The 23,532-nt window shown below is 36.7% G+C and overlaps 1 protein-coding gene across 2 annotated transcripts in view; it reads right to left on the bottom strand.

Moving 5' to 3' along the window:
• Positions 1-23,532, bottom strand: part of THADA (THADA armadillo repeat containing) — a 291,090-nt gene that overhangs the window by 243,227 nt on the left and 24,331 nt on the right. For both annotated transcript variants that reach the window (XM_081068770.1, XM_081068771.1), the window contains exons 16-22: positions 20,528-20,679; positions 17,467-17,680; positions 13,481-13,616; positions 13,078-13,214; positions 10,117-10,275; positions 8,577-8,734; positions 578-687 (exon numbers count right to left, since the gene is read on the bottom strand). In XM_081068770.1, the coding sequence (XP_080924896.1) occupies positions 578-687; positions 8,577-8,734; positions 10,117-10,275; positions 13,078-13,214; positions 13,481-13,616; positions 17,467-17,680; positions 20,528-20,679 (1,066 nt within the window). The remainder of the gene's footprint in view (positions 1-577; positions 688-8,576; positions 8,735-10,116; positions 10,276-13,077; positions 13,215-13,480; positions 13,617-17,466; positions 17,681-20,527; positions 20,680-23,532) is intronic.

Genomic DNA, 23,532 nt, shown 5'->3' with positions numbered 1-23,532 from the left:
TGGAGGAAATCTAGTATATGAATGAATGAAATTATCAGCACCTAGAATGTGAAAAAAAAAAAAATCATTTGGCTAAATATACGAAATCTACCTATTTTTCCAAGCAAGGGGGAAAAAAATCTGTTATATGTTTTGTTCTATTTACTGTCTTTTAAATTTTTCTGTAAGATAAAACTATGAAATAAAACCCCACAAAATCCTTAAGTGTTTGTCTGTAATACACACATCCAAAAAACTAGAGGAATGCCAAGTAATTTTCAAACAGAAACAATAGTCATTTCATTCAAAGAAAAGAAATGGTAACTTCAAAGCTATTTTTAGCAAAATCTTTGAGTTTGCTTCAAATCACCTTTCAATGAGAGAGCAACTTAGTTTGGAGATTTCACTCAATCATCTGCAGTAAATCATACAATGAAACCTAAGAAAACAATTTCTTCTAAGAGTTCTGAAGCCAACTAAGTCTTGCTCTTTTAAACATCTAAATTCTAAAAGACACAACTAAATTCTACTTCAAGCACATGGTGGGTACATTAGGTTTTTAAAAATGTACACAAAAGGATTATTTGTTTTATTTTACCTGTTTAGTATTTCAGTGAGCTTCACAAAGCCAGTGTAAGCCAATTCAAATGCTCCTCTGTGCCGGGACTGTAAAAGGTGTTGTTTAAAGTGATCTCCTATTTCTTTCACCTTTAAAACAAAATTAAAAATAAGTGTTTCATTTAATCTTACATTTATAGGTGTATTTATGTCAGTAACATCATTTAGAACTCAGGTCTAGATGTCCACCCATAGCATTCACTATGTGATAGGTAGTACTTGAAGCATTTTTATACCACATTTAATCCATACAATAAGTCCATGAAATAAGTTCTATTATTTCTACTTTACAATGGGGAAAGTGAGGCCCAGAAAGGCCAAGTAACTTAATCAAGGTCGCACAGCAAGGAAGTGGTATGAATAGAACCAGTACATAAACCCAGGCAGTTTGGAACCAGTTGGCAATCTCTAACTGCTACATTAGAACTGCCTCCCTATGCCAGCTTCACAAACCTCTCTGTGTTCTCTTTGTTAGCACACACCATTCAACACACCAATAGCAAATTACACAAGGTGACAACCCTCATACACCTAGGCATAGGTGAAATAATTACCTTTTTCTCCCTCTTAAAAAATGTTATTCTGTTGTGGTTATAATAGACATAATAAAATTCACCATTTTAACCATCTTTAAGGGTACAGTTCAGTGGCACTCAGTATATTCATATTGTTGTACAGCCATCACCACCATCTGTCTACAGAACTTTTTCATCTTCCCAAAATGGAACTCCAACCCATTAAACAACTCCCAATAATTACCTTTCAGAGATATACAAACATTAATGGCAAGATATAGTGCAAAGGCCTCCTGAAAATTGACAGGCATCACTTTGAGTCAGAACCATGGAATGTCCTGAAATGCTACCCGCTTTCCTATATGTTGCCTTTCTGCATGCAAAGTTTGACAAATAACAAATATGACAATTTATTTTAAAAAAGACATGACTGACCGTTAGTTGTTGATGAGGTTTTATACAGAATTAACCGTTAAATTGGTCGGGCTGACTGTACTTCTATACCACTAAGATTTGGTGGCTATAGGCTTTAGAAAAATCCAGATTTTGTATACAACTGAGGATCAAAGCTATAATCGGCTATCTCTTGACTGAGGTCTCCCCAGCAGATCACAGTATGGTGAAAAGGCAAGCTGAGCCACGATTTTAGGTAAGCTTACCTAGAAACACCTTGTACCGCAGAGCAGGGCCTAGATTAGTGTTCTGAACACATTAGAGATGACAAACAAGGCAAAGAGTAGTTAAACAGGTGGCCATCGGCAAGTATATCAGTTTCCTTATCTATAAACTAGGGATAACAGTACTTGCCTCACAGGTTGTGAATTAAAATAAGTCAATAAACATGGGAGCTCAGAACAGGCTCATAACATATCACCCAGTTCAGTTCAATAGGAGCTTTGTCTGGATTTCCAAATAGAAGAAAAATAAAGACATACTCCATACTCAAAATATATCTGATTATAAAGACAATGAGTGATACATTTAGAGAAATAAGAATCAGATATAAAACCAACAAAGAACAAAAAAAAAACAGTACATCATAGAAATTTTTAAATTCTAACACTTTAAAATCCCAAAGAGTGGTCATGTTCTTCAGCTAAAGTTACCAGAAAACTTACCTAAAGTTTTCAGGTAAAGCTCTGATGATACTCCTAATTTTCAATATTTCTTAAAGGCCACATACTTTTAGTTGTCAAAAGTGACAGTCAGGGTAAGTCTTATCATTTTATCTTCAATATGGTAATTTCAGAGTGTATTATGAACCTACTGTAATTATCAAGCCTTAACTCTGAAATTAACCACCAAGATAGACCTGAAGCTCAATAATGCTAAAAAACTGGCACCAGAAAAAAACCAGTTAGCTAACTTTTATGACCATCATTTCTATTATTCAAGGAATAAAAGAAAATTTCTAAGGTTTTAAGCCACAGAATATACAGAAAAAAACAAAACATGAAGTCATAGAGATGGAGAGTCTCTCTAATTTCCTTAATTTTTTTTGAAATATTATAGATATTAAAACATACTTCAGGAAAACATAAATGTTGCTGGTAAAGTGCTTCTCTATAGACTTACAAGGTTCACAATCTAGTTCTTAAGCAAAGATCCTCTTTTCATTGCTTCCTGTATCCTAACTCTCATCAAAGGGGCCTAAACCAAACAGCATACAATAAAATCAGAGACCTCAGAAGTGTGACCAGTGGCTAGTCTCCTCAAGGGTGGATCTGAACTCTAGGTAATCCTGGCCTCAGAAAAAAGAATGAGATTCTAAGACACAAGTGAAAGGCAGACAGATTTTCCTCGTGTCATGTTGTATTTAATTTCCCCACAAACCTGCCCAGGTAATACCCAGGCTTATGAATTTTTCCCTTTCAAGAGTATAAAGCTTGTTAATCAGAAAGTAAGTATTTCTTTAGCACTCTGTCAAATGCTTAGCAGCTTAGTGCTAGGGTAGATAAGGAAGAACAAAGCAAGATCGTCTGTCCCCAAGGTGTTTTTGGTTCAGAGAAAAATCAATATGCTGGGTGGTACCCATTAGAAGCTTAACAGCTCCAAGAAATGAAAGATCCCTCTGTACTAGAATAAATTATTAGAAGAAGCTTCATGTCCAGACTTGAAACAGGATATACTTGGGTGGGCCAAAATGGAAGAGAATAACTAACATGGAAAGAGGCTGGGTGGCTAGAATGAATGAATAAACACTTAGTACCTGCTACCTGCCAGACATTTTACTGGGTCTTTTTATATGAAAGAACATAGAATATATAGGACAGGGTTAGCAAACCTGGCTGAATGGCGTGGAGGTTTTATGCTAGAAAACAGTGGAAGACAGAGTTGCAAGGTAGGGATGTACTCCCTTACCAAAAGTGGGAGGAGTTAGCTGGATAGTGTGGACGGAAAAAGGGCGATGCTGATACTCTTCCACTGGAAAATCAGACTACAGGGTACAGAGCAGATGCAAACAACTCAGAAAATTAATGACAACAGTCAGAAGCAGAAATAGAATCTTTTAATTTTAAAAATGAAAACATCCTCTGAAAATTCCAACCCAATTGTCTTTCTGTTAGATGCCACTGAGGTCCTTTTTACAGTTCACAAAAAGCTTTCTTTTCACATGGATGATGTCTTTACAAAATATTTTCTTAATAAATAACATTCAAGGTTTTTAAAAGGGAATTAAGATAAAAATGCAGAAGAAAAAAAGGAGAGGCACTGATTTCTATTCTTAAAATTAAATTCTAGTCGCTGTCTTTTTAAGTTTAGCAGCTCCTGGTCCTAACTTTTCATAAAACCTACTTCTATAGGCAAATTAATATGCTTTATGTATTTACAGGGTGTAAATTTCTACAGGGTAAGACTGCTGCATGTCATGTCTCTCGGCACCTATAATTCACCAGCAGACTACTTAAAGAAGTGAAACGCTCATGTAGAGCATAAAACTCACAAAGGACAAAAGTGTATTTTTTATTTGTCCTTTATCTATACAGTAGATAGGAATACAGTAGAAAAATCAAAGCTAATTCATTATAAATTAGGTAAACCCAAAGGGACTTAAGTATTGGTGGGACGTTTCTACAAAGAACATTGTGCAGTGGTTATGATCTGAGATTCTGGAGCTGAGAGGGTTGAGTTCTTGAGGGTTGAGGGTTGAGGCCCTACTTGGTATCTTTACTAACACGAGCTAATGAAGTTAACACAGATCCCTCATCTGTGAAATAGGAATAAAAGCAGAACCTACTTCACAGGATTATTCTGATGGAAAAACTGAGATTACACATATAAGCATTTAGCACAGTACCTAGCACAGCATAGCAAACACTAAATGTCCATTTTTGGTTTTATTTTGTATCATCAAGTAGTTAAGACTTAATCCTACAACTTAATTTAAAGTTTGACTTTCAGGCACAGCCACTTCTTAGAACCTTAGGAATGTCAATAGTTAGCAGTTTCTAATTCTACTTTGGTTAAATGGAACAGTTTATAAAAGTTTACACCTCAGTAGTAAGGTAATCAATGTTTTAAATGGTACATTCTCTACTATTGTGATGTCTTACTAACACCTGGGATTTCCTCAAAGCCTAAACATTGTTCTCCTACATAATAACAACAAAGATAATAGTTTTCTGGTCTTCAGACATCTTACTGGAATGTTTATTCTTTGCTTTCTAGTAAATTCTTAACCATGTGCCATTTGAACTGTTGTCCTTTAGGCTGACTTTTTGAAATGAATTTTGTCTTGTATCTCCTATTATATTTCTAAGTCCTTTGAGATCAGAGAGCCACATACTGTGTTTCTTTATGTTCCCACAACACCCTTATTGTAAGATAGTCCATAAATAGATGACTAAATGCTAAATGATGTCCTTAACTTCATTTGACAGCTCAAAAATGGTGCTTGCATTCAGTAGAATTCAATGAATGCTTATTTGTAATTTCTAAAAAATAAACCTTGGCAAAGAAAACACAAAAGGCAATTTCTTTAAGACTTATGAATGTTAATACACATATATCCCATTTTGTCATCCATTGCAGAAAATCTAAAACAGTAACAAAAGATACTGAGGGAATGCGTAAATCCAGTTAGCCACGTACATTATGAAAATTACAACAGAAACTAAAGTTTCTGTTGTATGTTTGGTATTTAAAAAAATACCAACAATAATTATTTTTATTCAGGTGATTTCTGTGGCAGTAATTACTAGGAAGGAGAAAGCAGCTTGACAGTCTACCCAAAAAGCTTCTTTTTAGTGATATTAGGGGAAATATATAAATATATGAATTGATACTCTAGGCAGAGGAAGTTGTTTAAAAAAAAAATCAGTAGGCACGGGGTATCCGATATCCCATGGAAAGAGGACCAACAAAATATATCAAGCAAAAGCTCAACATCAGCAAAACATCCAGCTGGAAACCTAGACACAGACCAGTCAGGAAGTTGTGAGATAAGGTTGCATGGGCCGCTCGCTCCTTAAGGGTCTCGACTTACATCCCTCAAAGCTGGTTTTATCTCTGCCTCTTGTACAGGGACATTATGAAAGAAGCTTTCATTATGTGATTACCTCGCAGGAGGAAAGTCAGACATGCCTCTGAATGGACACATTTTCCTCTTGGTGAAGTTGCAGAGGACACACTGCCTCACAAGAAGTGATTTAGGGAAATGAGTCATTTGCTAAAAAGTTCAGTAGCAAGTTGCCTTACTGTCCTGTTGCTTGCAAAAATTTGGTTGCATACGGGAAGTAGGGAAAATTCAATTTAAAGAAAAATTAAATGAACAGTTCAGAACAAAGCCAGCACTGTGCCGTGTCAGAACACAGACTGGAAAGGAGAAGAATTGGGTTCCTGTCCCAGAGCTGCCACAAACCAGCTTTGTGATCTTGGGCAAACCAGGTACCATCCAAGGGCTTCAGTTTCCCCTTGTACAAGGGAGCTGGATAATATCATCTCTGTGATCCTTCCAGCTCTAATAGTTTGTGAATACAGCACTGAATACTCAGAATTATAAATGAGCACCAGTTCTTCTCATACAGTAACAAAAATCCCCCAAATTGTAATCTCACTACCTGCTGGCTTGTTAGAAACTCCACTCCACTCATGTAGGCAGTATTTACATGGTCACACCTTTAACAAAGGCCCACAAAATCGGGATGGGCTTCAAGGAACTGGGCTACAAAAGACATCTTCCCTGTCAACATTCAAGACATCAACTTTCAGACTGTAACAGAATTACACTACTTTTTCAAGAGTGAAGGGTGTGTGGAGAGAAGAGAAGCATGAGACTGAACATCAGTATTTTAGGTTGTAAGGAACAGCCTCCTTCATCCATTGAGAGAAAAGCAGATCAGTTATTATTGTTCTTGGGAGTAAGAAATTCAAGTTCTATATTCTCCCTCACAAAGGGTAGCATTCTGCCTGCAAGGCACTTCACTGCCTCTGCTCTGCAGGTTTGTTATGGTCATGCTCACCTAAGGTGTTGACTTTTAAATTCTGTTTTGGCACAAGGTGCACAGAAGAGCTAGTGTTGTCAGGGCGACTTGTGCCCGTGGAAGAAGGTGGACCTTAGGTGTGACCCAGCCACTCCAACGTACATTACATTCTTCTCTGTCACTTATATGTTTTGTAACTCTTCAAAGTTTTAAGTACGTGGGAGTATTTTTAATTGAAAGGAATTTCGTGGAGCGAAAGTTTATGTTTAAAAGCAGGACTCCTCTAGTAACATGAATAACACTAATTTCTTGAAGACTTGGGGTTTTCACTGACCAAATGCTCCTAAACTGAGGCATTTCTTTGGTTAACGTCAGCATGAGCAAGAGTAAAGTTTTCCACAGAAGGCAGGGTTCCCATGTCAGAACAGTACTGTCACTGTTGATCATTCATTCAGTGGTTAATTTCTTCTCAAACCTATATATGTCACCACGTGGATAGCAACATGGAAAAAGGACTGAACCTGATTAGAATAGAAACAACTACTATATAGAAAAACAGGATGCTATTTTTTTATTCAAAACCGGTCATTAGAATGGTTCTTTGGGTTCTAAGAGCCTCTCTTTGTGATCGTCGCCATCGTCCTTCTACAGACATCTTTCATTTTACGTTCATTCCCAATATTAACATGGTGATCCCACATAAGTTAAATTCTTAAGATCTGGGTACTCTGTAAAAGGTGGCAAGGCAAAATCATTTTCATAGGAAGCTTCAGGTTTTTCTCAGTTACAGTAAAAACAAAATATGTTTCCCTTCCTTTTTTTTTTTTTTTAAACACTATCCAACAAACCCCCCAAAACTAGATGTTTTAATTTGTCCTTGAAAAGTTGAGAAGCTAAGGGACTCCAGCACATGTTTACTGCTTGGGAAGATGGTGAATATCAGTGAAGTCACCATTAATCATAGCTGGATTCCTCAGCAAAGATGTTGGCATTGGCAATGCAGTCAGTCACCAGCAATGACTGCAAGTAACGCTAAGACACTAACGCCTATTTGATTTGGAAGAGAATAAGGAACAAGGAACATAATGATGCTGGCAGAATCCTGTTCCGCTTTGCCGGTCTCCATCTCAGGGGCCTTGCAACATCACAAGCCCAGCTGTTAACCAGATGCAAGCACAAGAACCAGAGAGAGTGTGAGAATAAAAATATTAGCATTATTTCCATGGAACTTGTCACATGGTTATTAAGGAAACAGTCAGCATTAGCATACTACAATGTTTGTTTTGTTCTTAAACGTGGTAACACCCTCAGGGAAAAATTATCTTTATTTGAAAAAGGTTGAAAATGAAAGTACATGCTATGTATCTTTGCTGGAAAATGGTGGGAAATGAATTTGTTGAAACCATATGGAGAGGAACTGAGAATCAATTAAAAACAGAAATCTAATAAATCTAAAATATTTCCAAATGAAATGCTTGTGGTAAGCTAATTTCTTGTAAACACTGCACTCAGGTCACTTGAACAGTCCCAGATGGTGAACTAACTTTGTGGTCTTAAAATAAACGTCAGCCAACAAACCAAAGTGACTACAACTTTATTATCAATGTAGTGGGAAACAAGAGATCCATAATCAACCAATATACTACTTTTTTCCTTTGCGAAATTGAAGAGGTTTGTAGAGTTTTACTAAGTTAGACAATTTCATTGAAATTTTAAATTTTAATTTATATGTTAATTAAAATTAAAATGACAATGAAGTTAAAAGTGAGGTAAAAATCTAGTTATTTACATAACTTAGAAAAATAAAAATGTTTCTAAAAATGCCATACTTTTGACATGTATTGCATTTAATACATAGATTAAATGTATGTATGTATGTATTTAATTCTTAAACTATCATAAACTTTCTTCAGTTGATATCTGAATGATTTTATTCAACAAATATTTAAAACTCTTCTTTTAAAAGTTGAGTTACAAATAAAAGTTTGTGATCTGTGCTTTGACCAGAAATTATACCGGGTGAAATAAACATCTACCCTACCTGCTCCACCGTCAATAATCCATCAGGAGATTCTGGCACAGGCTGCATGGGTAGAAGCTGGCATAGTGTGCCTAAAAGTAAAGCAACTTCCTTCATACTTCTCCAACAGCATACCAGCACCATCTGAGCAGTTACATCACATGTTTTTCCTTCTTTACCTTGAAAAAAAAAAAAATTCTTTTGCAACACTGACTGCTCACAACCCCGGTTTCTTAGAACAAGCTTATTCATAATTTCCCCAAGAATAGTCTGCTTGAATAAACCAATTTGTCCTAAGCTATATTTACTTAGGAGAGAATAACTAACATTTGTCGAGCATGTGCTACTAGCAGGAATCATGCTCAGTATTATTTTAACATACTATTTTCAAAATAAATTTAAAAACAAAATGCAATAGTGTCTCAAAACTTAAGTCTAACCTTTGGAAATTAGTGAAATAAATAAACTCTCCCTGCTAAACTCAGTCATCCATAAAACGACTATAACAAATATACTTCATTATTTATTTTGGGGAGGGTGGCTGTTATATTGGTAAAAAGAGTAAGATAGGACATTTAAAGTCAAAGGAAAACACAAATTCTCTTTAAAAATATATTTAAATTCCAGGGCCAATAAGCTATAATTATCCTTACTCTTTTTCTAGTTTTACAAATATTTTAGTACTGACATTAAAAAAAAACACACAAAATAAAATTCAAGACAAATGATTAAATTTAAAAGTTAAGTAAACAAAACAATATTTATAATGCAATCCCACTTATGTTTTTTAAAAGCCCACCAAACTTAAAGAATAAATGTATGTACACATAAATACACAGCACAGGTCTAAAAGGATATACACTCAAAAGGGAGAGTGGGGTTGGGCAGGAAATGAAAGAGGACTTTATTTTTAATTCGTATTTACCTCTGATTTGTTTGAAACTATTATAAGCATATACTTATGCTATTTCGTGTCATTTAAAAGAAAAACAGAAATTTTTACAAGACAATACCCCCATCTAGTGGAGAATGCGGAATATGTAATACATTTCTAAGATACTGCTTCCGATAACTTTCTGTAGCCTTACAGAATATTATCTTATAACTAATGAGAAAATAGGCAGTTAACTCAAATTCTGAAGGCTTGCTACAACACACAGGCTCACATTTTCCTGACTAATATGGCTTGTTTCCTTTAAGAGGCTGATTGACCATAGGGAGTCTTACAGCAGACAACAATGAACCATACTGCTGCCCTAACCCAGTTCAGCGGGCATCACGGCTCTTACATCACCTGGCTGTCAAGACAGGTTTTAGCACTCAAAGGCTTTTTGTTGTTAGCACCTTATATGCTGCACTGGGGCACACCATTTTCTGGTAAAAACTCTTATAAACTCATTCCCTAAAATAATTCATTTATAAGCTCAAAAGAAGACTTTATTTTCTTAAAATGGTCTGTACACATCTGCAACCTCTGGCTTACCATGTTAAAAGGGCACTTTGTACTTTTTTCTTTTTTTCACTTAAAGACTGATTGTAAAGCACTGATTTTATATGTTACCTTTGATTTCTGCAGAAGTATCAATACTCGGTACACTGGCATTCAAGTCCTCCAAGGCAAGGCTGTCATGGTCTTTCAATATTTTGGCTTGATTGAAGTAATCATTAGTGTCTCGCGGCTGAATCTCATTCAGAATCGTCTGTAAGCGGCTTGCTGATTCTGAGGGAGAGAGACAAGAGTACGTAAAACCCGTTTCATGCCACAGGCCGACTTCCCTTGGGGGTATTTGCCCTCAAAAATTTTGTAATTTTCAATACTTGATAATCACTTCTATTAGAAGGGACTCACAGGGTGGATAATGTGAAGATTATTTGTATAAAGTCTTCATGACACTTGAGTGTACTTTTAAAATATGGCAAATATTTGAAGTAGGTTGAAGAAAGAACAAAAAAAACACAACAGAAACTGTCCACGGGACAAAGGCTGCCATCGCATTTACACTGCTTGTCTTATTGTTGTCTAAGAACCTCAAATACAGTGCTCAATCACATGAGAAAATAGCAATACACTTTTATAAATCCTGTTTCAACATGTTTATCTACAACATAAATTATCAAGGTTTAAAGGAAGAAAGTTAAGAAGATAAAAGAAACCTGGCCAACAACAAAAACAATTTTCTATAGCCTAGGAATATCAAAAAGACTCCATATTTGACTCCGAAATGCATTATGTAATATACTGCTTTCTAAGTATGATTTACAGCCCTAGTGTTACATTAAACTTCATTTTTATTCCCTAAGCACTCACTGGATCAGGAAATGTAAGCTCCATGAATAAAACACTTTGTCTGTTCACTGCTGAATTGCCAGTGTCTAGAACAGAAACTGGCTGTGGCAGAGGTTCAGTAACATGGGCTGGAAGCAATGAATAGATAACTAGGTAATGAAGAGCTAGCCAGGCTCAGAGTTTTAAAGAAAATAACAACGGGTAATCATCTGAAACCAATGAACAAACCAGAGAAGAGGTATTTACTGTATACCTATTATATACACTTATATTTTAGGTATTATGGAAAATACAAAAAGCGAAACTGCTATCATGATGAACCGGCCAATATCTTATGTTCACTTGGGGCTTCCATGAAATTTTGCCCAAAACAAATTTTGACAGCCATGAAAAAATAACACTGGCCCCAAAAGAAACCATGGAAGGACTAAGAAAAAAGAAGGATGATCAGAGTAAAATGTTAAGAACCCTACCATTCATTTTTATGGCTTTCGAGGCAGACTTTTTTCAATAAACTCAGAGTGTAGGGCAGTAACGTGGGAAAGACACAGGGAAAATGGAGAAAACCAGAGGAAAAAAGAAAAGGCAAAATTAAGGAAAAGCCGGTGGGCGATAGGCAGTTTTTGAGACCAACGGACTTGAACACGTGAATAACAAACATAATTTTAGCGTACTCTGCAGACCCTACCCACAACAGGTAAAAAATATTCAAGATTTCTCGTCCAGAATATACTGGTATTTGCCTGATCCAAATATTAGCTGTAAGATGAGGTATTCCTTATTCCCATGCACTAATAGGAAACCTAAAGCATCAAATTTTAGTTTTCAGACTGTTAATCAAAATAAATAAATAACTATGCCTTAGTATCGTGAACCATCACTCATCTTCCAACTCATTTTTAGTAAAGAACACAACCTAACATTTTCTATGCAAATATACTCCAGGTTACTTTAATTATCAGCCCAAGATATTGCCTTGTGTGAGGCAGTGTGTGTTTATGATATATTCCGTGTGTTTTTAATACAAGCCTCGCACTTGAACTCCAAAATGCACTCACAAACTTTATTTCAACACCAAATATAAATTTATTTTGTGATTTTCTAGGTGCCAACAGCCAATCCCTTCTAGCCCGTTCAAGTACCAATATGTGTAAGCCACCAAAGGCATCCTAGGCACTGAGTTTAGTTCCCATCCTTTCAGAAATCATTCATTCATTGATTTATTCATTACAAGTATTTAATGTGTACCTACTTCCATCAGGCACAGTGATAAGCAAAGGGAGGGAAAAATGGATGTGATCCCCGTTAAATTGTACCAACTCCATAAAGGGGCACTCTATGGGAAAGGGAAAGTGTTAAGAGATTAGACTGGCAAGGGAGCAGGAGCCAAACTACTATTAATACAAGACCTGGTCTGAGATCACTCAAGTATTTCAAATGGGGGAGGGGGCATAGCACAAGGGTCAAGTAAAGATTATGTGTAACATGATGAATTGTATGATTAGAAAAGATTGCTTTGGATGTATCAAAAAGATATAAACAGATGTGGGGAAACCAGTTGACAAGCTCCTGGAGTAGTCCTAACAAGAAAAGATAAAAGCCTGGAATAACATAAGAAGATGCAGATAAAAAGAAAAGAGATCTGAAATATATTTAAAGGTAACGCTGAAAGAATGTAGACACAGGCTAGATACAAGAAGCAAAAGGTGTCAAGCAGCCCTAGGCTCCTGATTTGCATGAATAGATCTTTGGTAAAGATACAGGGGTTGTGAGGGAAAAGACAGATTAAAGTTCATGAGATCAATTTGGGGCGTTTTGAGTATATCCTCCTATTATTATTATTTTTTAATTAAATGGTCTGTATGTCCATTGGTCTTTGCCCATTTCAGCAAAGTTGCCTTCTCTGACGGAATCCCATCAGCTGCCCACCTCTCAAATTTATACTGCCAGCTCTCCCAGTCCCAGCAATTACCTGGTAGGTTGTGTTCTGAAACAACAATATTATAAAACCCAACTTACTCCAGGGGAGGAAGTGCCTTAATCATCATCTGGTTATTTGTTTATTGATTTGAGTTATTTTTTAATAGTTACAAATATTACTAAAAAGGTAAAAATATCACTACCAATAATTTTTCTCCCCAATTTAGAATTTTTAGCTCTCCAAAGAAATGATTAGGGGAAAAAAATTAAAAGGAGAGAAAAATCTGTTGATTCCACCTTTCTTTGTTTGCTGACCTGAATCAGTGTCCATTGGGATGAGGCCTTCTGGGGATGAGCTCTGAATAACCGGAGATACCACAGCAGAAAGCCTGTAGGACATCGAAAGGAGCTTCTCCACCACAGGTTTCCACTCACTCACCAACTGCAGGCTGCTGCAAGAGGGCATAAGGGAAATTTATACTAAAAGCAAAAATCCCATTTTTTTTAGATGGACATGAAAGGAGTTGGAAGAATTTGGGTTTCAAACTTGTGCAATCTACGAAATATTTAAGACGATATATAATATGTATATGTATGCACATCTTTTCATCTATTTTTAATTATCTTGAAGGCCACACATTCCTTTCTCAGGACGTATTCCAGCACGAGCTGAAAGCCTAGAAATGCGTGTTCAGGAGGTAGCTGCAGACACACTTACTTGCGCGGCAACCTCTGCAAGGCCCTGGTTATACAGTGGACTCGCCCATACACTGGAAATGATGCAGCTGCCTGGAGCAGAGAATTTTCAGCCTGACATACTTCTTCCTCAAGATTTTCCAACAAGCATTTGATAACTAGAAAAGGCAGACAAAAAAACCCCACAGTAATGCCAGTTTAAAAACACACTTATAAATTACTGAACAGCAAAACGGTTCCCATGAAAACATCCAAGTCAAAAGAACTTTATACTAGAGGTTTTGAAATTTAAAAAACTGAACTTTCAGGGTTATCTGGCCTGTTATTTTTGTCCAATGAGGTAGAGACGAATCTTTTCCTAACTTCCTGAATCCAATTAATGCATTCACTCTGAATCATTCCTCCTAGACATCCTCCATCTGGGATATCAGACCCTAGGCCCAAGTACTATTTTTATTATTAAATAATGGTTCTACTGAGATATAATTCATGTACCACATAATTTATACATTTAAAGTATACAAGTCAATGGTTTTTAGTATATTTACAGATATATGCAATCATCAGCACAATTTTAGGACCTTTTCATCCTCGCCCCTCTAAAAACCCTCATCCATTAGCAGTCACTCCTCTCCCTGCACCTGTCACCTTCCCCAGCCTTAGGCAACCACTGATCTATTTTCTGTTTCTATGCATTTGCCTATTCTGGACATATCATATGAATGGAATAATATGTGGCTTCTTTCACCCAGCATAATGTTTTCAAAGTTCATCCATGTTATAGCATGTATCTATATTTCATTCTTTTTTTACAGCTGAATAATAGTCCATTGTATGGATAGATATACTACAGTTTATCAATTCATTAATTCATAGACATGAGCTGTTTCCATCTTTTAGCTATTATAAATAATGCTGCTATGGACATTCGTGTACAACTTTGTTTGGACATAGTTTGCATTTCTCTTAAATATATGTCCATTACGGACTGACTGAATGTGTCCCCCTCAAATGAATGTGGAAGCCCTAATCCCCGATGTGATGATATTTTGAGGTAGGGCCTTTAGGAAGTAATTAGGTTTTGATGAGGTCATGAATGGGGGACCCCCATAATGGGAATAGTGTCCGTATAAGAAGAGGAAGAGAGACATGTGAGCACAGAGCAAGAAGGCTCCAGTCTGCAAGCCAGGAAGAGAGTCCACACCAGGAACTGAATCAGCACTTTAATTCTGAACTTCCAGCCTCCAAAAATGAGAGAAATAAATGTCTGTTTTTTAAGACACCCAGTCTATGGTATCTTGTTATAGGAGCCTGAGCTGACTAAGACAAAGCATAAGTATAGAACTGTGGAGTCACATGATAATGATGTGTAATCTTTTGAGGAACTGCCAGATGGTTTTCTGAAGTAGCTGTACCATTTTACATTCCTACCCAGTATATGAGGGATTGATTTTCTCCACATCCTAGTCAACACGTGCTACTATTTTTTTGATTATAGTCATTCTACTGGGTGTGACATGCTTCCTCATTGTGATTTTAATTTGCATTTCCCTAATGGCTAATGACCTTGAGCATCTTTTCATGTGCTTATTGTTCTATTTTATTTTGTATATTCAGATTCTTTGTCCATTTTTAAATTTTGTTACGTCCTTTTACTAGTGAGCTGCAAAAATTCTTTACATATTCTTGATTTAAGTCCCTTATCAGACAAAGCATTTGCAAGTATTTTTCTCATTCTGCAGATTGTCTTTTCCACTTTCTTGATTGTGTCCTTGACACGGCAAAAGTTTCAAAAGTTTGAAGAAGTCCAACTTATCTGTTTTCTTTGTTGCTCATATTTTGGGTATCATATCTAACAAATCATTACCTAACTCAAGATCACAAAAATTTATACCCATGTTTTCTTCTGAGAGTTTCATCATTTTAGTGCTTACATGTGGATATTCAATGATCCCAGCACAGTAGATGTTTTCCCTCTCTACTCAAAAGGAGAAGGTTATATTTTAAATTTTAGAATTGTGTATAACTAGTAAATTATTAACATTAGGAACATATCAAGAACTCCTACAACTCAACAGGAAAAAGACAAACAATCCCATAGAAAACTGAACAAAGGACATGAACAAGCAGTTCACAGAAGGAGAAAAGTGAGCAGCTTAGAAGCATGTAAAAAGATGCTCAATTACATTAGCAATCAGAAAAATGCAAGATAAAATCACAATGAGATACCATTTCATATTCTGCAAATTTTCAAAATCTGACAATACAAGTAATGGTGATGATATCATGTACCACAACTGAAAATTTATTGGTGGGAGTCTAATTTGAAAATTGACTTGGTAGAGAGGCCCGATAGCTCAGTTGGTTAGAGCACGAGCTCTCAACAACAAGGTTGCCAGTTCAATTCCCGCATGGGATGGTGGGCTGCACCCCCTGCAACTAAAGACTGAAAACGGTGACTGGACTTGGAGCTGAGCTGTGCCCTCCACAACTAGATTGAAGGACAACGACTTGGAACTGGAAAAACACACTGTTCCCCAATAAAAATAAAAAATATACGTGTGTGTGTGTGTGTGTGTGTGTGTGTGTGTGTGTGTGTGTTATAATCTACTGGGCAACACCTAGTAAAAGTGAAGATGCACATACCTTATGACTAGGCTACTCTACTTTTTTATTTACTATAAACCCTTAGACATATGCATTAGAAGATCTATATGAGAATGTTCACATCAGCATTATTAATTTAGAAAAAAGAAGTCCAGCAACAGGAAAATGCATTAATTGTGGTAAATTTGTACCATATATATAGTACTATTTATACAAAATTTCAAAGTCATGTAAAAGCAAATCATATATTGTTTAATGATATATACACAGGTGGAAAAATCTGGGTTAAAAACAAGATGAAAGATTAATATAAAACATAAGACAGTAATTACATGGTGGGGAGAGGAAGCTAGGATAAAGGCGAGCCTTTAAAAGGTACAGCTGCTATTGTATCTCTTAAGCTAGGTGTTATCACCTCCTTTGGGAACAAAATTCATTAAATGTTTTTATTATTACTATTTAAATCCTATATATATTTAAATATTCTTTGTATGTTTGAAATATTTCATAGTTTTAAAATATCTTGAATTTGAAAGCCTTTACGTGAAGTGTGAACTCTCCAGTTCACCCCAACTGCAGACCTTTTCCTAATACCATCTTATCAGAGCCTCCTTTCAAACCCAGCCCTAAAGCAATGAGAGTGGGCTAGTGTCATCTTCCATGGTACTGTCACCTTTCCATCCCCAGATCCATGGCCACATTCCCACCAGAATTACCTATGGCCTCCTAATTTTCTCCCACTATTAGTTCTCTTTTTTTGTGGCTTTTTTCTACCACCTTAAAGAAAAAACTCTACATCTGACCTCTTTTTTAAAAAACGAAAATCCCTATTTCCGGTACAATTCCAAAATGAAGATTTACTAGCATAAAATGAAGTACACGAATCCCCAACAAACATTTGTTGAAAATCACTATATCTAAACCAACTCAGACCCTAAGTTTTGGAACTGGCGGTATGGAAAGTGAAAAGGTAGGGGTATAGTAGCCAGTTAAAACATAAACCCTGACAAACGAACTCTCCGTTCCTAACAGAAATAACAAAGATGATCTGCCTATAGTCACGGTAGTTTCCACAGGAAAAAAGTACATTTTTAGTAGAGAAAGAGGTCAGCAAGACCTCCTTATTAACAGTTCCTTATTAACGTACATTTATGTATCAACTTATTTAACAATGAATCATCTGTTTAAAAACAAGTGTTATAGCTGAGTAAACTATTTATTTGTATAAGAGAAATTCATGGCAGTCTTATGTACTGGTAAACTACTGTGCTGGTATGGTAAACTCAAATAAAAAACCACAAAGAAATGTTTAACCATTAGATATTCTCACCAAATGAATAGTGAGAGCGTAAGATACTGGTTTTGATAACAAGAGCAAAAGGTCATTTACTCAATACAAACCCATTAACGTGTTACTTTCCACCACAGCAGCAAACTTATCTCCATCGCTGCATGCAACCTGCTGAGCTTTTAAGTAGGCAGACAGAGATGACGGCAGAGCGTTCTGCCAGATTAAGAAGTTCATCACGTAGGAAGCTGTTACACAGTCGTATGGTTTGGTGCTGGTGCTGAGTGCCAGTGCTGCCTGGAATAAGCCTTGCAATTTCTCTGAATCCTAGAATAAAGCACAGACTCAGTAATTGTCACTCAAATATTTCTTTAATTCGAAGGAATAATACACATTTAAAAACAGAGCCTGCCACATAACTATAACTCAATATGGACATTAATTCCACATAGATAGAGTTTTGATTATAGTTATTAATGATTATTATGAATCAGTTCTAGTGAGGGTCTTGAAAATAATCAGTTGGGGAACCAACACTGATAAAGCGTTTTAAAAAGAGTACCTCTTTCTTCAGTAAAAGTGTACTTTTTCCTGTAGAAATTCTGCTATGACTATAGCCAGACCATCTCTGTTATTTGTATATGACCCGAGTTCTCTTGTATATTCAGGGTTGCTTTACCTGGGCATCATATGCCTGCCCTTCTCTCTTCCCCTTCCCACAGAACTAGTTCCAAGGAGAAAAACACAAATCCAGCAGGCTGTTTCTGGCGGAGTTCCATGCATATGCATGGAAAATAAAGTGATCAGATAAGCCTGAGAAACTCTGCAGAGCTCCCACACCTAAATCTCATATACTCATCCACTTATATAGCCCCTCCTAAAGAAGACAGAACAAAAAAGCCAGTTCACTGTAATATGCATGAAAATAGGCACTGGGCTAAGGGCAGGGGGTTATGGGTCCTAGTCCCAATTCCATGGTTGACAATATACATGTGCACCAAGCTGCACCTCAGGGTTTCACTGCTCTATGATATTGATTTGACTAGGATTATTCCATAACCGTCTAATATAAGGAAAAAGTCATTATAAACTTTATTTTGAATTTCATTATAGGTACACTAATATTGAATGATACCTTAACATTTCAAAATAATAGATATCAAATATACTAATTCAAATATCAGTTTATTTCAATATAAATTCTTTGCCATTTGATGCTTAATTTTCTATCATCTAAAAAGCTTAAAATAGTAGCCAAAAGTTCAAATCTAAATAAATATTACAAAGAACCAACTAAGCATCTAAGTCATTTTTTTTTGGTAACTGACAGCTAAGTCTCTGCATTCCTTAACTAATCAACTAGTAAGAAACACAATATATAGCCTTTGGAATCTAAAATATCTTTGTTCTGTCATCTGAGGTCAATTAAAATATAAAAGCCTTGGATGTGTAGCTCCACAAGAAAGGAGGGCAACAGACAAGGTGAATGATAAAGTCATATACTAGAAAGATATGCCATCAAAACATATATACACAGGTCCTTAGAGAGACTAGGTTAGCATTCGAAAATGGTTTTAAAAATTCATTATGTGTTAATATAAGGTATACCCAAAGAAAGACTTTGGAAATATGTAATTAATATTTTAAAACCTTGAATACCTGTTCCTATGATGATTTTACTAATATTCAAGCCAGACCAGATAATATAACCACCAAAATAGTAGAACAAGCCATATGTGCTATTAAATTTCCTGAATTCTAGTTAATATCTACATACCAAGCACCTGTTTATCAAATTATAGAGATACAGGTTCTTCATAGTTCATATAAGGACCAGGTCTTCCATATAGGTGCTATAATATACCTTCCCCACTCCACATACCCTCAAAATATTTGTCAGGAATGAGGCATAGTTTTACATATATATGTATGTGTATAGATATATTTGTACGTATATATGTATTATATATACAATACATATTATATACATATGTATATATGATATAAGGCTACAGTGTGATGAAAGGTAAGGGGCAAGGGAGAAGGGAGGTGTGGGAGAGAAGAAAGGAAATAGAATGAGAGAGTATCTTCTTTAAAAACTCTATATGGTATAAAAGTTGCAAGTTGAAGCACCAAAGAAGCTTCTGCTCACCGGGGCACTGCAAAGACCACAAGGATAGGTAGACACTGGAGAGAGCAAGTCCAATATGGACCCAAGATAGAAAAGATGCTCTGAGATCTTGCAATGCCAGCCAGAAGCCATGAAACAGACACCCTGTGCTCTCTGACATGTGCTCCTACAGACTCCCCCTGCATCTGCAAGCTGTCATGCCCTAAATAGAGCCTCACAGCTGGCGCCCAGACCACAGCTCAGTTGTAGCCCCTGTAGGCACCGTTGGACTCTAGACAGCTCTAAGAGAAAACCATAGCAAAGCTCTAGAGCCAGCGACTCCAGTTGCTGGTGACCTCACAGCCCTAGAAAAAGCCTGAAGGGCAGAGTCTAAGGCCTGGGTTGAGGAGTTCACTGCAGACCCATCCCCATGCTGTGCCGTTCTGCCCCACTCCCCATTCCATCTTTGGTTCCCACCCCAAGGGGTCAGGAAGAGAGTGGGAGCTGGGGATAGAGTAAACCGCCTAGGTAGTAAACAGCTGTTAACCTCAAGTATTCTGAGTTTCAGTCTCAGTTTAGCTATTGCTTGCTGGAAGATCAGAAACGTGTTTTCTACCTCATTCACACTCAACTTCCCAGTCTACTAAGCAGGGAGATTATCTCAAAAAACTCAAGTTACTGTAAATGATGTGTTTTGATCAAATATTAACATATCCAAGGAAACTGCAGAGGCCACAGTTAAAGGAAATCTACCAATAATCTTGTAAACAATAAAACTTACTGCTTCCTACAGCTCTCTTCTTAGCAAAACAATAAAGAAAACAAAGCTCACTGATTTGGACTTTGTCTTCTCTTACAATATTGCCTCCCTCCCCATCACCCATCCCTCCGTCCTCCATCCCACCACTCCACAACAGTGGAGGTATTAAAGGTAACTGAAACAGCCAAAAGGTGTAAGAAGGCAGCTGCAAAGACCTTGGACAGCCCACAGATTGTTCTATCTGCTGCTTAAATAGAAAGTTTTCATGCCTACACATTTATTTACAGAGGAAAAGTCCACATACCTGAAATTGCACAACTGGTTTTGGCAACTTCATTAGAAGATCAAATGCTAAATTTTTCACTGTTTCAAAAGTGCTGGTAAAACATTCCATTAGGGTTTGGAAACGTCTAACATCAATATCGTGACTCAGCTGATACACTGTTTGGCCTTGACCTATAATAATAATAATAAAAAAAATTAAGTGAAGAAAAGGAAAAGGAAATCAACATTTTTAAGTCATTTGGCAAAATTTATAGAAAATTAGTACAAAAATTCACACTTCGTACTTTACCCATAATAGCATAAAAGAATAATTTTCCCATTAATTTCCTAAAATGATAAAATAATAAGTATTAGTCTTCCAAATAGGAAACATGTTTTTGAAAATTTGTTTAAAACCACTTCATCCTCTTCCAAAAGGTTATATGTTATATAACAGACACCTAAAGTATTTTTTAATAAAAAAAAATAAATACATTTAGGAATACATCTTTTTAAAAAAATCTTCAGAAAACTCCTTGACCTAAAATCCAAAGTCCTACCATGTCTTGGTTGAATTGATACTGAATAGTCAAACGCTATAGCCTAACAGAATTACTGGGTGTCAAAGAGCAAAAACTCATACTCCAGAATCATACTCCAGTATCAAGTGTAACAGCAATAGAAACATTTTTGAATGTGCAAGAAATTAAGAACTACATTTCCCCCACTGTTCTCAAAGAAAGACAAATTTCAGCCAACCAAGAAATGAACAGAGAAACTATCACAAAAAAAGGATGGCAGTCACTGAATTCATTTAACTCTAAGATCAAGAGTAAACAACTGTGGGAAGAATGGGTTTCATAGCAGAATGTGAAGAACATTTAACATTTAACGAATTAAGCCCTGATAATAAACTGAAAACATTCCCATGCTTACTTAATTTGAGGAATGTTACTCAGTGTAACTCAGGATGTGAGTTTTTTTAATTTAATCTTAACTCACAAGTTAGTATGACCCTGTGAAATTCCTAGAGCAAGCTAACCAAGTTTTTGTCACTTCATTAACACCTCTGCTCAACTTTGTTTCTTCTATTCAAATTTGGGCATCTTTTCTTTCTCTGGCCTAACTGTTCTGGCTAAGACGTTCACTACAATGGGGTAGAGCTCTGAGTAAAGTGAGCATCTGTTCCTGATCCTAGGACAAAGGCTTTGTCTTTGTCGAATGACCATGGTGTTGGCTGTGGGTTTTTCATGAATGTTCTTTATGATATTGAGGAAGTTCCCTTCTATTCCTAGTTTGCCAAGTGTCCATTTAATCATTAAAGGGTACTGAATTTTGTCAGTGTTTTCTCTAAATCAACTGAGATTATCATGTGTTTTGTTTTTTTTCCCTTTCTTCTAATGTGGTACATTACATTGACTATTTTTTCTTATGTGGAACCACTTACTTAGTCAAGGTGTATAATACTTTTAATGTGCTTTGGATATGGTTTGCTAGTATGTTGTTAAAATTTTTTGCATCTATATTCATAAGGGATACTGGCCTACAGTTTTCATTTCTTGTGGAGTCTTTGTCTGGCTTTGGTATCAGGGTGAGGTTAAGCCTCATAGAATGAGTTAGGAAAATGTCCCTCCTCTCCAAGAGTTCAAGAAGGATTGGTGTTAGGCTTTTGATCACTGACTCCATCTTTTGTTATAGATCTGTTCAAATTTTCTTTCTTCTCGACTCAGTAATTGTACGTTTCTAGGAATTTGTCCATTTCATCTAGGTTGTTTAATTTATTGGAAATACAATATAATATAATTGTTCATAGCATTGTCTTATAATACTTTTTATTTCTGTAAGGTCAGTAGAAATGTCTCTACTTTCATTTCTGATTTTAGTTATTTACACCTTCTTTTTTTATTTTTCCTTTTTCTCAATTCTATTCCATTGGTCTCTGAGTCTGTTTTTCTGCCAATACCATACTGTTTTGATTATTGTTGCCCTGCATTGTTGCCCTGTAGCTGAAGTCAGGGAGTGTGATACCTCCAGCATTATTCTTTTTCTTAGGATTGCTTTGGCTACTTGGGGTCTTCTTCTTCTTTTTTTTTTTTAAGATTTTATTGGGGAAGGGGAACAGGACTTTATTGGGGAACAGTGTGTACTTCCAGGCCTTTTTTCCAAGTCAAATTGTTGTCGTTCAATCTTAGTTGTGGAGGGTGCCATTCAGCTTCAAGTTTTTGTCCTTTCAGTCTTAGTTGTGGAGGGTGCAGCTCAGCTCCAGGTCCAGTTGCCGTTTCTAGTTGCAGGGGGCATAGCCAACCATCTCTTGCAGCAACTACTTGGGGTCACAACCAGGCCGGCCCTACTTGGGGTCTTTTGTGGTTCCATACAAATCTGATCAGTTTTTGTTCTATTTCTTTAAAAAATGCCATTGGGGGGGCCGGCCCGGTGGCTCAGGCAGTTAGAGCTCCGTGCTCCTAACTCCAAAGGCTGCCGGTTCGATTCCCACATGGGCTAGTGGGCTCTCAACTACAAGGTTGCCAGTTCAACTCCTCGAGTCCCACAGGGATGGTGGGCTCCACCCCCTGCAACTAAGACTGAACACGGCACCTTTAGCTGAGCTGCCTCCCAGATGGCTCAGTTGGTTGGAGTGTGTCCTCTCAACCACAAGGTTGCTGGTTCAACTCCCGCAAGGGATGGTGGGCTGTGCCCCCTGCAACTAGAAACGGCAACTGGACCAGGAGCTGAGCTGCGCCCTCCACAACTAAGACTGAAAGGACAACTTGAAGCTGAACGGCACCCTCCACAACTAAGATTGAAAGGACAACTTGACTTGGAAAAAAGTCCTGGAAATACACACTGTTCCCCAATAAAGTCCTGTTCCCCTTCCCCAATACAATCTTAAAAAACAAAACAAAACAAAAAAAACACCACAGAAATCTATTCTCTCACAGTCCTGGAAGCCACAAGTCCAAAATCAAGGCGTTGGTAGGGCCATGCTCACTGTAGAGCCTTAAAAGGAAAATTCGTTCCTTATCTCTTTCAGCTTCTCGTGGCGGC

The sequence above is a fragment of the Rhinolophus hipposideros genome (assembly GCF_964194185.1).
Source record: "Rhinolophus hipposideros genome assembly, chromosome: 12".
Taxonomy (NCBI): domain Eukaryota; kingdom Metazoa; phylum Chordata; class Mammalia; order Chiroptera; family Rhinolophidae; genus Rhinolophus; species Rhinolophus hipposideros.
The sequence above is the reverse complement of the archived record's forward strand: the minus strand, read 5'-3'. Positions and strand labels throughout refer to the sequence as shown.